At 43.2% G+C, this 13,597-nt stretch overlaps 1 protein-coding gene across 5 annotated transcripts in view; it reads left to right on the top strand.

The window, feature by feature from the left end:
• cyth1a (cytohesin 1a) overlaps positions 1-13,314 on the top strand; it is a 37,460-nt gene extending 24,146 nt beyond the window's left edge. For 2 of the 5 annotated variants that reach the window (XM_020094617.2, XM_020094618.2), the window contains exons 3-13: positions 1,003-1,067; positions 2,012-2,078; positions 2,178-2,296; positions 3,522-3,602; positions 3,781-3,893; positions 4,727-4,875; positions 5,168-5,280; positions 9,197-9,275; positions 9,366-9,434; positions 10,599-10,753; positions 11,342-13,314. In XM_020094617.2, coding sequence (XP_019950176.1) covers positions 1,003-1,067; positions 2,012-2,078; positions 2,178-2,296; positions 3,522-3,602; positions 3,781-3,893; positions 4,727-4,875; positions 5,168-5,280; positions 9,197-9,275; positions 9,366-9,434; positions 10,599-10,753; positions 11,342-11,420 — 1,089 coding nt within the window. In that variant the 3' untranslated portion in view covers positions 11,421-13,314. Of the gene's footprint in view, positions 1-1,002; positions 1,068-2,011; positions 2,079-2,177; positions 2,297-3,521; positions 3,603-3,780; positions 3,894-4,726; positions 4,876-5,167; positions 5,281-9,196; positions 9,276-9,365; positions 9,435-10,598; positions 10,758-11,341 lie in introns of those variants that run through there. The other 3 variants (XM_020094615.2, XM_069524967.1, XM_069524968.1) reach the window with 2 other exon arrangements.
• Positions 13,315-13,597: the final 283 nt, after the last annotated feature.

Raw genomic sequence — 13,597 nt, 5'->3', positions numbered from 1 at the left:
ACCCAAGAGAAGCCACAGTTGAGTACTCTAGCTCAGGTCAGGTCAGTTCTATCAGTCAGTAACTAGCTCCATGCCTGGCCTGGCAGGAGAGTCGGACTCCAGATGTCCCAGCGGGTGTCTCAACTTCCGCTGGCCCTGACAGACAAATATTAGAGGTGTGATCCGACACTCTCTCTTTTATGAGCCCTTCCCCTTTCTTTTCTGGCCACCACCACTGCCCCCATTCTCTCCTCCTCCCCTCCTTCTCCATGGTCTGCACACTGACCCCTCTCCTCCTCCCTGACTCCCACACCCAGGGTCAGCATGCCAGAAACTTCCCCTCCACCACCACAACCACCACCCACTTTCCTGTATGAGCATGGCCTTTGTTTGCGGAGACAAGCATCTTAGGAATGTGTTGTGATTGCGCAGAAAACACAGATGTTCCCTTTGTGGTCTGGCATAAAGTCAGTTGGTATTATGCATGAGAAATAATAAACTAACACTGTGGCTGGATATGAATGGAGAGCGTTGATAATTGTAACCTTTACTTGGAGCGTTGTAGTGTCTTATGATCAATAGCAACAAAAGCTCTGACTGTGTACAGCACCTCTCTTATGCTACACTCTACTATTCCGGACTTTCATCAACCTGACATCACCCTATCCATCCCTATCAGCCTCTGCATCGGTCTTTCTGTGCCAGTCTGGCACCAGCAGGCCTGATCGACTAAATCTGCCTCTAAGGCCATTAATTACAAAAAGCCACACAAACTATAATCCACTTTTATGCTTTCTTACTCCATTTGTATTGAGGTTATCCCCAAATGTTCTTCCCCTAATCTAATTCAGAATGGGAGGCAGACGCACACAAACACATACTCTCTGATATGACTTATATGCAGTCCTCGTGAGTTCATACTTCACAACGAAAGGGGTGAGGTGAAACACCTCAGTGGACATATGATGAATGAATTCTTCAACTCACCATTACTCATAAATCTTCCTGCTTTTTTTTCTGCAGCGGCTGAAGGATGAGATAGCAGAAGTGACAAGTGAGATCGAGAACCTGGGTTCCACTGAGGAGAGGTAAGAGAACCGGACCTGATCCTCCTCACCCCTACACACACATTTCCATCTCTGTTTGGCCTAAATCAGCTTCTTGTTTGCCTTCTATTAACTTAGCAAATGAAGCTGTCAATTATTCATGTTTGATGGCCAAGTCGGGCCATCCCATCGCACCAAAAACCCCTCCCCAAATTGGCTATGCTTTTAAGGCAGTTTAAATGTTTCATCAGGCACACCCCCATGATGGGAGGCCTCATTGAATAATGCAGTGGGTGTATGGGCAGAGGCAGACAATGGACGGTCTCAGGGGAGGGAGCGCGCGTGTTTGGTCTACTCAAGTGTATAGGGATCCCATCAGCTACCGAATATTCCTAAAGCACTTGGATCTAAAACCCATTAAAGGTTACAGCACCTTCCAGTGATCAAAGTTTCTGATGATTCACTTCAAGACGGTGGGTGAAATTCTGTCTGCGTCTGTTCAGCTGAGTGTCGGACTTCGGCCGACAAAAGCCAAAGGAATGCTGCTGTGAGTCAGTGGGAAGAAATTGTGACCTCTCACCGGCTGGGGATGGAGATGTCGCCATAGTGACGGCGGACTCCTCGGGCGCACTTTGACCCCTGAATAACTCTAAGCCTGAGAAATGAGACTTTCCCATATGCATGATGTTAAACGCTTTATCAAGGCTTTGTCAACATGGTGGATGGGCATGACAGCTGATCAGTTTGTTGAATTTGAATGCAATATAAGAGTTAATCACTGGTTTTAGCTTCTCAAATGATTTGATTTAACAAAATTTAATATACAGTCACTACATACTGTTTTGTTTTCGAATATTATATTGAACAAAATGCTTAATCAATGAATCAAGACATTATTAATCAATCAATTATAAATAATAATTGTTGACATATGGAACATTAGGTTCACAAAGGGAAAAACTAACCACCAAACTTTTATTTTTCAGGAAAAATATGCAGAGGAACAAACAGGTGGCGATGGGCCGTAAGAAATTCAACATGGACCCCAAAAAGGTAGGAGGAAGTAACCGCCGGGATTCTGAAGAGACTTTATTTTTTCCCCACATGTTCTCATGAGCAGGATGTAACCTGGGGCTCCTGTCTCCTCCTCAGGGGATCCAGTTCCTGATTGAGAACGACTTGCTGAAGAATACCAGCGATGACATCGCTCAATTCCTCTACAAGGGAGAAGGCCTGAACAAAACAGCTATTGGCGACTACCTCGGAGAGAGGTCTGGATTTTTTTTTCTTTCTCTGTCTAACCTCCACCGTTATCATTCCCATCCACGTGGTTGATAAACACATAGAATGGCGAGCGCATATTTTCCCTATTGCTCCGCTTCCTCTTGGTCAAGTTCACACCCTTCTTTTCCCAAACACAGATTATTGGTCCCACATTTAGACCGTCCTGCCTGTTGCTCAATGGTCTCCATCTGTCATTGATCATCTTACTCATCCCTAAGTTTTGGTGACAACACAATTTGGGAATGCAATGCATTTGAAGTTCTCACTCGAGAGCATGACTTGTAGAGTAAACACATAATACAGGAAATGGCCAGTACGCCCTGCTCTGGGACTAGAGGTCAGGCAGTGTTACGGTCAGGGTGTGGTCTGGGAGGAATAACCAAGAAATGGAGCGCAGGCTATTGATGGACGCTCTCTGTTTGGTTGTTGTCACACACTCAGAGGGTGTCTGATTTATTTTTTAGGGAGGAGCCTGATGAGCGAGGGACGGTTCTGTTATGATTGGTCACTTTTCCACTGGTAATAGCACTGGATAAGACTCTGTCAACGAGAGCTCCTTAGAGCCGTCCCATGATCCCACAGGGCGGATCATTTACTCTGAAGGGCGCGAAGGTCGAGAATGATGTCATGATTGAGATTAGATGATAAATGAAAGGTGGCCTGTCTTCCTCCATTGGGTTTGATTGGAGTACGCAGCATATCACTGACATCTGAAGCCCATGTGAGCCAGATCACATCCTGAGCTAAATCCTCCAACGCATTTCTGATGAGACCTACTTTGTTTCAAATGATGCAGCGATAAGAGTTTCCTGAATATTTTCAAGCCAACCACAACAATATAAGCTCTGTTTTATCTTAACATCCATGAAATTAAATTCATATTTCACTTCCTCTGACAGATCTGGGTTATCGATGATCTTAACCTGCTGTTTTGACAATTATTTGATTTATTATTTATTTATTACGTTATTTTCCAAGCACAAATGCATATTTCTTTTCCTGGCTCCTTATTTTCATTATGAGAATTTTGTTTACATGATGTGATAGGAAACCTTTGATTCAACCTCTGATTTTATGGACAAAACTGTTTATCTGCTAAATACTCAACACAAATAATTGTTAGTTAGACCTAATATATTTTGTGCCTATATTTAATTTTGCCTGTGCAGAATAGGACTTTTCATCAAAGATAAAATGTTTTCTCTCCCATAGAGATGACTTCAATATCCAAGTCCTCCATGCCTTTGTGGAGCTTCATGAGTTCACAGACCTCAACCTGGTTCAGGCCCTAAGGTAAGACAGCGTGTTTCCACACTATAGCTTTGCAACGTCCTCACTGCTTGCTCCATAGTTTTTAATAAGTCACCTTATTTAAATTAAGTTATGATCTCTGCCCGAATAGAATAATTCAGCCTTTTTCACAGTGGAAGTGAATGTGTTTGCTGACGACTGAGCCGTGTCCCCCTGACAGACAGTTCCTGTGGAGTTTTCGACTGCCGGGAGAGGCTCAGAAGATCGACCGCATGATGGAGGCCTTCGCTCAGCGCTACTGCCAGTGCAACTCTGGCGTTTTCCAGTCCACAGGTAGCGCTGCCGTGCCTTTCAGCGCAGTCCTGTAGAGCTGTAATCGTGTGAGCAAGGAAACGAGGGACAAAAGACAAAATTTATGGCTCTTGTCATCCACCAAAAATTTTAATGTCTCCTCAATTTCTAATCTTTGATGTATTTTGCCTTTTTAGAACAAGGCACAACATGTTTTTGTCAGCAACACTGATAAATACATTTACTTTCTAACCTGACTAAATAGAATTCTAACTTTTAATTTCTTAAGAAACGGATAAATATTTGTCTTCTCTGTCATTCCATGTCGTCTTTTTCCATATTTTCCTGAGATCTAATGGAATGTTTATAGAAGTCGTATTTGAGTTTCTTTATTTAACTGGCACAAAGTCTGCTGAGGCTAATTGTGTTATGGAAGAGTGTCTGGCTTTTGGGAAATAATGCCCCTAGCAGACAGCCTGACTGCCTATAACGTGATTGCAGATGGATGTGAATAATGCATGGGACTTCTCAACAGCCTAACGGGCCAGATAAAGTGCTGCTGTGTCAGCTGTGTGCCGGCCACATTGTCTCTTAGCATGCACACACACACAGGCACTTATACATATGCATACTTAGCTGCCCACATGCAGCCTTTCACTCCAACCCACTCCCCTCGCTAATGAAGCTCCGCCAATCTGTTTCTCTCTGTTTTACTGCAGCCCTCAAAGTGCAGTCTTTTCTGCTCAGCTAATTTCCATTTATATTTAAACAGCACGTTTAAAAACACTGGAAGCATTTTTATGGTAAACAGCAACCTTTTGCTATCTGGTAAAATCTTGCGTGGGTGCGTGTGTGTGTGTGTGTGTGTGTTTCAGACACCTGTTACATCCTGTCGTTTGCCATCATCATGCTCAACACCAGCCTCCACAACCCCAACGTGAAGGACAAGCCAACTGTGGAGAGATTCATCTCCATGAACAGAGGAATCAACGATGGAGGGGACTTGCCTGAAGACCTGCTCAGGGTGAGTGTGGACCTGAGCCGACTCCTTGGGTCCTGATGAATCAGGCTGGGTTAGGACAAAAATTTTGAAATGATGTTTGGGTTCAGGTCAGGTTCCGTCACATTGGCGGAGCACTTTATTTTAAAGCTGCAAAGTATATTCCTGTAATCAGGGAAAACATTTTCGGGACGGGCTCAGCCAATTTCCGAGCTGCACTCTTTTCAGAATGTGTGTGATTTCTCCACTGTGGCCCTACACTGTCCGCAAACCTCAGACCAGCTCTGTATTTATGGTCAACTCTGTCTCTCTGTAGAACCTGTACGATAGCATCAAGAACGAGCCTTTCAAAATCCCAGAGGATGATGGCAATGACCTCACACACACTTTCTTCAACCCAGACAGAGAGGGCTGGCTGCTGAAACTGGGTGAGTGACAGTAGAATCACAGCAAATGCTCAGTACACTGAAATGTTTAATTTCCAATAAAGTTGGTTCTCATCACTGTGCCCTGTGCTGACAGATAACTTTGCATTGTGTTTCATAGCAACACAAATATCAGCATATCAGCATCAGTGATAACAAATGTTGCCACTGAAGTCGATAACCTGTGAGTGTGTGAAAGCACCTGTGAGCGTGTGTGTTACGCTCGACCCACGACATCTGAACACGTTTCTGCTTTAATGTATTATGAATGTGGCCTTGAGATCAGAGCACTACATGAAGAGGCCTTTAAATTATTGAAGATGGATCTTCATTCATGGACATGCACAAATACTGACTTTCAAGTGTGTATATATACTGTATATATATATATATATACATATAAATATGTAAACTTTTCCCTTTTTTTCTGTCGGACATTTTTGTCTCAAGAATTTTCACTTGAAATGCATACTCCTATTAATGTTTTTGAGTTTTTGATTAACTTTCAAGGTTATTTTTCTCCTGATCCTCTGACAATTTCTACTGAATCATTCATTCATACACACGCGCGCACACACACACACACACACACACACACACACACACAAATGTTTCACAGGAAGTCACCTGACCTGGTACTTTTTCTGGTCACAATCACTTCACTCACAGAAAATCTCTCAACTTTGCATCCTCTGTTTCCTCTGAGATCTCTCACCGTTGTACAGATTCACAATGAATTCTAGTAAAAAAAGAAAACATGAATGAGTGAGCTGACATTACATCTTCATATCGCTGTGAATCTTTACAACCCACTCAGAGGAGAGTGAAGACTTCTCTTTCTCCAATGACTCCATATTGACAGATTTGATCAATCAGGGTGGAAGGTAAACTACTGGACATAAAAAACTGAAATTGTCCCAAGTGGAGGTGATTTTTCCATGTAGTGCTTTACAGTAGCTCACACTAGTTAGTCTCCCCCTTGTGGACTGATGTTTTACAGCAGATTTGTAAAAATCTACTGACCCTCCTGAACAAAGTCTGTGAAGCAGTGCATCAAAGCCTCCTCGGACCCCAAATTAACAGAACTGTGGTGGTATAATTCTTTATGATTTAATTTAATTTTTTTTGTTTCCTTTTCCTCTTCGTTTGTTCGTTTGTTCCCATGATTTTGGCTGTTGTCTTTCCTCAGGAGGTATGTACACCTGCTCTTCCCAAACACTAGCCCGTCTCTCAGCTCTCAGGTGCTTTCGGTGGTCTGCCATGCTTTCGTTCTCATCTTTTTTTTACATTCATACAGGGTTTTATTTATTTATTTTTCATTGTGTCTCCACTGACTCATTTGGATTTCAGATGTTTGTCTGTCCAGTCTGTCATTGAGCTGGTGGTGTCACCACACTCCTTTATCTCTGTGGGTGGTTGCTGAGTGGTCGCCGGGTGTGTTTGCCATACCCGTGGGCTTGGTTCTGGGAGCCGATGCTTTGTGACCACTCTACTGAGCAGTTCGTCCCTCTTTTTCTCTGTATGCTGTGGTGGTCACTCTCTTCAATCTGTTTTTTGGAAGCTGCATTACACCTTTTTTCCATGCAGCGAGCACAACAAAAGCACTTTTGCCTGTCTCTCCAAATTGATCATGAAGCCATTTACCCATTGGCCTATTGTTGTTTGTTCTCCAGTTGCATGGAAAGGGAATACTGCACCTTTTCACAAATGTGGCTCTGCTCTCCTTATCTCATGCCGTTACTCAATCTGAAGGGCAACAGTGTGGCGCTGGATCAGACTGGACCAAACTGTGGGAGAGAAGCGTGGGCAGAGGAGTGTGTCGAAGGGATTCAGGGATGATTAATATGCTCAGTAGTTTGTGCATTTTTGTTGTCAACAAAGCTATAAATTAGATTTTAGAGTCCTGACATTGGTCTAAATGTTCAAAATTGATAAAACAAATAAATCAATTTATAAGAAAAGAGAAATAAATGCAAAATCATCCTGGTGGGAAATTATTTTCCCAAAAAAATTAAAACTGGATATGACTTAAGAGAAAACCCGCTCCCTCTTATCCTCCACCTGCCCGGCCTCCCACAATTCCGTCCTGCATGGGTGACTCCCTTCACTCAGCCCCACTCCAGCCGAGCGCCGTCCCCACAGCCTCAGCAGCAGCCTGCTGGGACGCCCCGCCTCATCAGACGACGGTCGCCTCTCTCTCTCAGAGCGATGACAGGAGCTGACGTGACGATAAAATCTACAAATTACAAACCCTCTGACCAACCCAATCAACCGTATAGGCCGCTGGCTCTGAGATTCTGCCACCGCCTGTGTGTTTTCTGTTTGTCTGCTTCTGTGTTGCGCAGATGAGGTGGCGAGGAGCTGTCCATCTCCGCCTGTCGATTTGAAGTGTGGCGATAGTGTCTGTAGACAATAACCAGCATAGACTGAAGTGTGCGACCTATCATACCTGATGATGATGGGGTATCATATACAGTGCCAGTGCTGTTATATGATAATACAAGTGTGTTCAATATGTGTGTAAATATTCAGCCGTAAAACCTCCTATCCTGGTAGATGGGTTTCACAAGCTTTTGTACTAACAATGGTGGTGGGATTGTCTGGTCTAGTCAAGGCTCAGGTCTTTGGTATGATTACAAAGAAATATTGTCCCCTTGCTCACCAGGAAGTTACTTTTCAAAGCCGAGACAGGAAATTCAAGTCTGAGATGCCTTTAGAGTACCTGAGCATAGCTGCAGGCGCTTAGCTTCCTGCCGCTCTCGGTTTGTTGGTATCCCATCCTCCCAGAGCGAGGCTGCCATCTGCTCCTGCCATCAGGTTTCCCGTCACAGGAAGTTCGGGTGACAAAAGGAGGTCAGAGGTCAGTCACAGATCAGTGAGCAGCCGAGTTAACCAGGGAGCTGCCACTGGGCATGAAAGAGATGTAAACTTAAAGGGTTAGTTCTCCCAAAAAAGAAAATTCACACATTATCTACTCACCACAATGCCGACAGAGGGGTGGGTGAAGTGTTTTGGAACACTTTTTGAGTTTCAGGGGTAAACAGCGTCACAGCCAAATCCAATTCAATTGAAGTAAATTATGAAAGATTCTTCAAACATATAAAAACACAAAATGCCTCCATACTTCTCCTTTGGTGACATTCAAGTGACTGTAAGCCTCGACATTCAAATTCCATTCAAAGTTCCTTTAGACTTTTATTTTCACTTGGATGACAACATACGAGCAGTATGGAGGCATTTTATGTTTTTTTATGTTGGTTTTTCTACGTTTGAAAAAGGGGTCCCCATTTACTTCAATTGTATTTGATTTGGCTGCAACGCTGATTACCCCCGAAACTCCAAAACTGTTTTGTGGACTCATACACTTCACCCACCCCTCCATCATTTTGGTGAGTAGATGATGATTGCATTTTCATGTTTTGGTGAACTATCCCTTTAACTCTAAGCAACCCCTGTCCACATTTCGTCTCGTAGCTTCATTTGGGCGGTAGTTCATTAAGTTCAGAGAGCTCATAGATCTGTATTCTGCCTCGACACACTGATTCCGCTGAGTCTGCGAACGAGGAAAAAGAAACGGGGCCACGTGAGGAGAGTTCCAGAAGCGATGAGACATTTATGGAGACGTGTAGCTTTACAACATCACAGCTGCTCCAAATAACATAAAACATGACGAAGAGAAAATGAGTAACTGTTATTAACAAAGAGCTGAAGGTGATGCACTCATGCTCAAATGCATTGGATCAGGGTAAATATCGGGATGTTCTGGGTAAAAGGAGCTTTCATCTGTCTGTCTGCCCATACATCTGTCTGCCTGTCTGCTGCTCTACCCGGTGCTTCGGTGCTTGTCTCTCTCTCTCTCTCTCTCTCTCTCTCTCTCTTTCTTCTTGTTGAGCCTCTTTGACGCTCACTTTCTGCTCCACAGGGGGACGAGTAAAAACCTGGAAGAGAAGGTGGTTCATCCTCACCGACAACTGTCTGTACTACTTTGAGTACACCACAGTGAGTACAGCTCAGTTCCTGAGGCCCGGGGGGGGGGGGGGGGGGGGGCTGTTGTTGCACGTGTGGATTTACATGTTTTATGTTGTGCAGGACAAAGAGCCAAGAGGAATCATCCCCCTGGAGAACCTGAGCATCCAGGAGGTGGAGGATAAGAAGCCAGTAAGTGCAGCGCTCTCTGCTGGTTTATTCTGTAATTACACACAGTAAGCGAAATGTTTCCAATATAAAGGTTAAATAAAAAATACACTTTCCCAACTTTAATCCTGTAGCTGTCTGAACTGTTTGATGACTCATCCTATGATCAGATGCATTTACAAATTTTGCATCCGATGACGTATGACACAAGCTGTTCGATTGATTGGTTTAATCCACAGAGTTGTGAAGAGAAGTCATCAACCACAAGGAGCAGGCTGTTGTCATGACACTCTGTATTGAGATGCTAGTTACTGTGGTTACCAATCAATATCCACACAATTCTCCTGTAGCGTCATCTTTTGCCAAACGCAGTTAAATATGAGGAATTAAATAGCAACCGAACACCATGGGGTCTTAGATGCATAGATCTCCTTTGCGCAAGGTTTTTATTGTCAGTGGGACTAACAAAGATAAATTAATTGAGCAAAGCATTCGTTCAGACAGGTCACAAAGTCAATCCAGTATCTAATCTGACAGTAGCAGATCTCTACGCCCGCTTCTATGCATTAAATTGGCCAATTTCATATTGTGCGCTCTGTTTAAGCTGCTCTTACTCTTCCAGCAACCCACTTCGTCCTCAGCACCTCCTTTTCGTACCGGATCTGACCTCATCTGACCTGACATATGCTCTGCGCTGGGGGTAGGAGGGTCCCATCACAGAGCTATATAACTTAATATAAATCACTGCAATTATTGAATTCAAATACATTTTGACTAGAGCAGTCCTGACTGAAAAAATTATAAATAATAGTAAACACTGGTCCTAGATGACGCACATCCACCAGCAAGCTTCATCAGGCACATCTCCGCCTTCCTTTGTGTTCTCAAGATGTCGACCATATTATCCAATAGTTGATGCAAAACCCAGTAAAAGTGCAAGTTTCCCTGTGCACAAGTGAGCATACGACAGAGGAGCAATCAAGCTTGCTTCCGTCCTCTCTGTGTGAGAGGCTTCACTAGTTCAGACTCTCCCCAGCACTGCCTATTTATAAAATGGCCATCCTGGGTAATTTCACAGCTGAGGGTTGTACAAACCACAGCGTTGACATTTGAAGATGACTAGAAATGAATAACACCGACTCACAAGAAGTGGCATAACAACCTGCATCCTCCCCTTTACTTCTGCAGAACTGCTTTGAGCTTTACATCCCGGACAACAAGGACCAGGTGATAAAAGCATGCAAAACCGAGGCCGACGGACGCGTCGTGGAGGGCAACCATACCTTCTACCGTATTTCTGCCCCCACTGCTGAGGAAAAAGATGCATGGATGAACAGCATCAAGTAAATGTTTTTTTCTTGTTTTGTTGTAGGTTTTCAAAGACTGAAATTGTTAGTCTCAGAAGCTCCCACAAGTTTGGGGCTTTGTTGGGATGAAAATTAATGTCTACATGTCCAGTCAGTTTAGCCTATAGTTGTTTGCATTTTGGTTATCTGACACTACAAGTTTTCCCAGTACATCAGTAGCAGTTCCTGTTTGCATTGTAACCATAGAAAATCGAAAAATGTGATTGTTTCCTGGTAATTTATTCTCAGGAATATCTTTGTTCTATGAATTGAGGTTTATTTAGGTGTTAATGTGTTTTAATTTGCACTAAATCGCTCAAAACTGAGTGGGAGGCCAGATTAAACGTCTCTCCCTCCACTCCTCCAAATAGAAAAGAAATGATTAAACCATGCTGGCTATGCAAATATTAATTTAACAATTTTATTTTAATGTTGACCTTAAATCAGAGCGAAAGATACACTTTAGAAAAATTAAAGATTAAAGATGAACCCCAATTACAGTATTCTACAGGGTGCTGCACTTTGCACGCTCGAACCAATTAATGCCTCTCACTGACATTTTCCTCTTCCTGCCTGTGCCCACAGAGCCGCAATCAGCAGGGATCCCTTCTACGAGATGTTGGCGGCCAGGAAAAAAAAGGTGTCGTCCATGAAGAGGCACTAGATCCACTCAACGCTCCCAACTTTGCACTTGACAGAGCAGGGGGTCCGGGTATCCACACGCCCTGCCTGGGCCGGTGCAGAGGCCACGGTTAAGCACCGCCTCAGACCCTTTCCAGGGGGACATCTCTAGGACACATACTCTGGCTCTGGGACTCTACTGGCCAGAAAAAAAAACAGGAAGCATGCCGGGGTTTTCTAAATAAGAGTCAAGGCCAAAGCTTCCTCTAACCTCTCGTCTGAATGTCTCTCTTTTCTCTCTGTCTCAGCTTTGTGTGCGCTCTCTGTCTCAGAAGCAGAAAGGGAATCTTGCTGCAGCGAAATCAAACAGTTCCCGCATACAACGCGTAATGTGCACAACATGCATACTCTCACCCGTAGCACACATCGTTTTAACTCAGCAGGTCTGATCGCGTGTGGCGCCCCAACCAAAATATTTCTCGCTTTATGCAAGAAAAGTTAGGACCTTTTCGGACGTGCTTTAATATGTTTGGGTGATACTTGTCTATTTTTACAGCTTTTACTGTCGATTCCATTTATTGGTTTTGTTTACTTTTGTAAAATAAAATGGTCTTGCAAGAGAAACTGCAGGGGGGTGGGATGAGGGGAGGGTTTAATTTGCCAACTGTTAGTGATTTTATATTAAAAAGAAAAGAAAAGAAAAACTTGTCTGTTTAAAAAAAAAAAAAAGAAAAAAAAAAAGTTGCCACTCAGGAGATTGTTATGATGTTCTGGAACTCTCCATGTCGCCGCTGACGTGGATCCTGACAGCCATGAAAAACCTCGCCCGTGTCCCAGACTGAACTGTTTTTCAGTTTTTTGTAAATGTGAAGCGTACCGCTGCAGGTGTGGGTGTCTGCTTGTCTGGGCAGGATCTCAGCGTCAGATCTGTTCATTTCCTGAAGGTCTCGGAGATGCATATCCGCGGATTAGTGTCTTTTTAAAGGGACGAGTGTCCATCACCCTGGGCCTCTTCTTGAGGTCTTAGGTTGTCTGGAAAGCAGAAATATGTCGGCCCCTTTTTTGTTTCTGCTGCCCTACATTTGTTCATGCTTTCACCTTGTCTCAAAACACAAGAACACCTTCTATTACTGTATCAATGTATTTTTTAGAAAAGTTACTTTCCTGCTGCACGGTGCCTGGAGCTCTAGATGAAATATGATGAGAAATGCTGCTGGTTAGCGACAGTAATTCACTTTTCTTTTCCCACTTGAACATTTAATCTTTTTTTCTGTTGCCTTTTCCGAGCTACAAATGACTCTCCTGGCATTTTAGCCAATCTCACGATCATTGTACAATACTGTGTGCTTCAGGTTGTTTTATGTATAAGATGATATATATGACATTATTGTTGCAGAAGCTTTAAAGCAGCATCAACATGCAGTGAAGCTAGATGCCTGGAAAGGAATGGGTTGTCCCCGTCTCAGGAAGCGCGACGTGAAACAATACAAAACTACTGCTTATATCAGGAACTGTGGTGAACCAAAAAGATAGAGGACAGATGATTTGATGGCCGTTCTAAGGCAGCAGCATGTCATCTTGTCCAATCACAAAAACTGTATCGAGGTACAATTTTGCAAGTGCAGTGTGAGTTTTGTATCGAGAAGTTGCCCCCCCCCGCTGATCATGTTCCTCGCTCCCTGCTTCTTCTGTTTCCTGGTTCCCTTCCTTTCTCTTCTCCTCTCAGCGCACTAAACCTAGAGAAATAAGGAAAATGCTAAGCAATCATAATTCTAGACAGTATTGGTTTATTTATCAAAGTTGTACATACTTAAATGTATAGTGGGTATTTTGTCTTAATTTTGTTTCTTATTAGTTTGTTGATCTATTCAGTAATGTTTGATTTGAGGTTTCCATCATCGACATTTAATCAAGCTGAAATAAAGATTTGTCACAAACAGTGTCTGGGTGTAAGTGGCTGTTATGCCACTGCAGTTCAATAAAAACTCATGATGCTCCAGTAGGTGGCAGTATGGTATCAGGACCGTAGAGGCACTGAGTTGGTACAGTCTTAATAGTACTGCAGTTAACCAGGAAGTATTACATGCAGTTTTATAGTACCCATTACTTACAGCTGAATTGTAAGTGTGTAAATCATTCACCAATATAAGATAAGATAATGCAGTTTCTGAGGAAAATTTAGTTGGTTTGCTGCCATATCAAAATCTAATCAATTAAATT

This window comes from Paralichthys olivaceus, chromosome 5 (genome assembly GCF_024713975.1).
Source record: "Paralichthys olivaceus isolate ysfri-2021 chromosome 5, ASM2471397v2, whole genome shotgun sequence".
Lineage (NCBI taxonomy): Eukaryota > Metazoa > Chordata > Actinopteri > Pleuronectiformes > Paralichthyidae > Paralichthys > Paralichthys olivaceus.
Note: the sequence above shows the minus strand (reverse complement) of the source record. Positions and strands in the feature narration are given on the sequence as shown.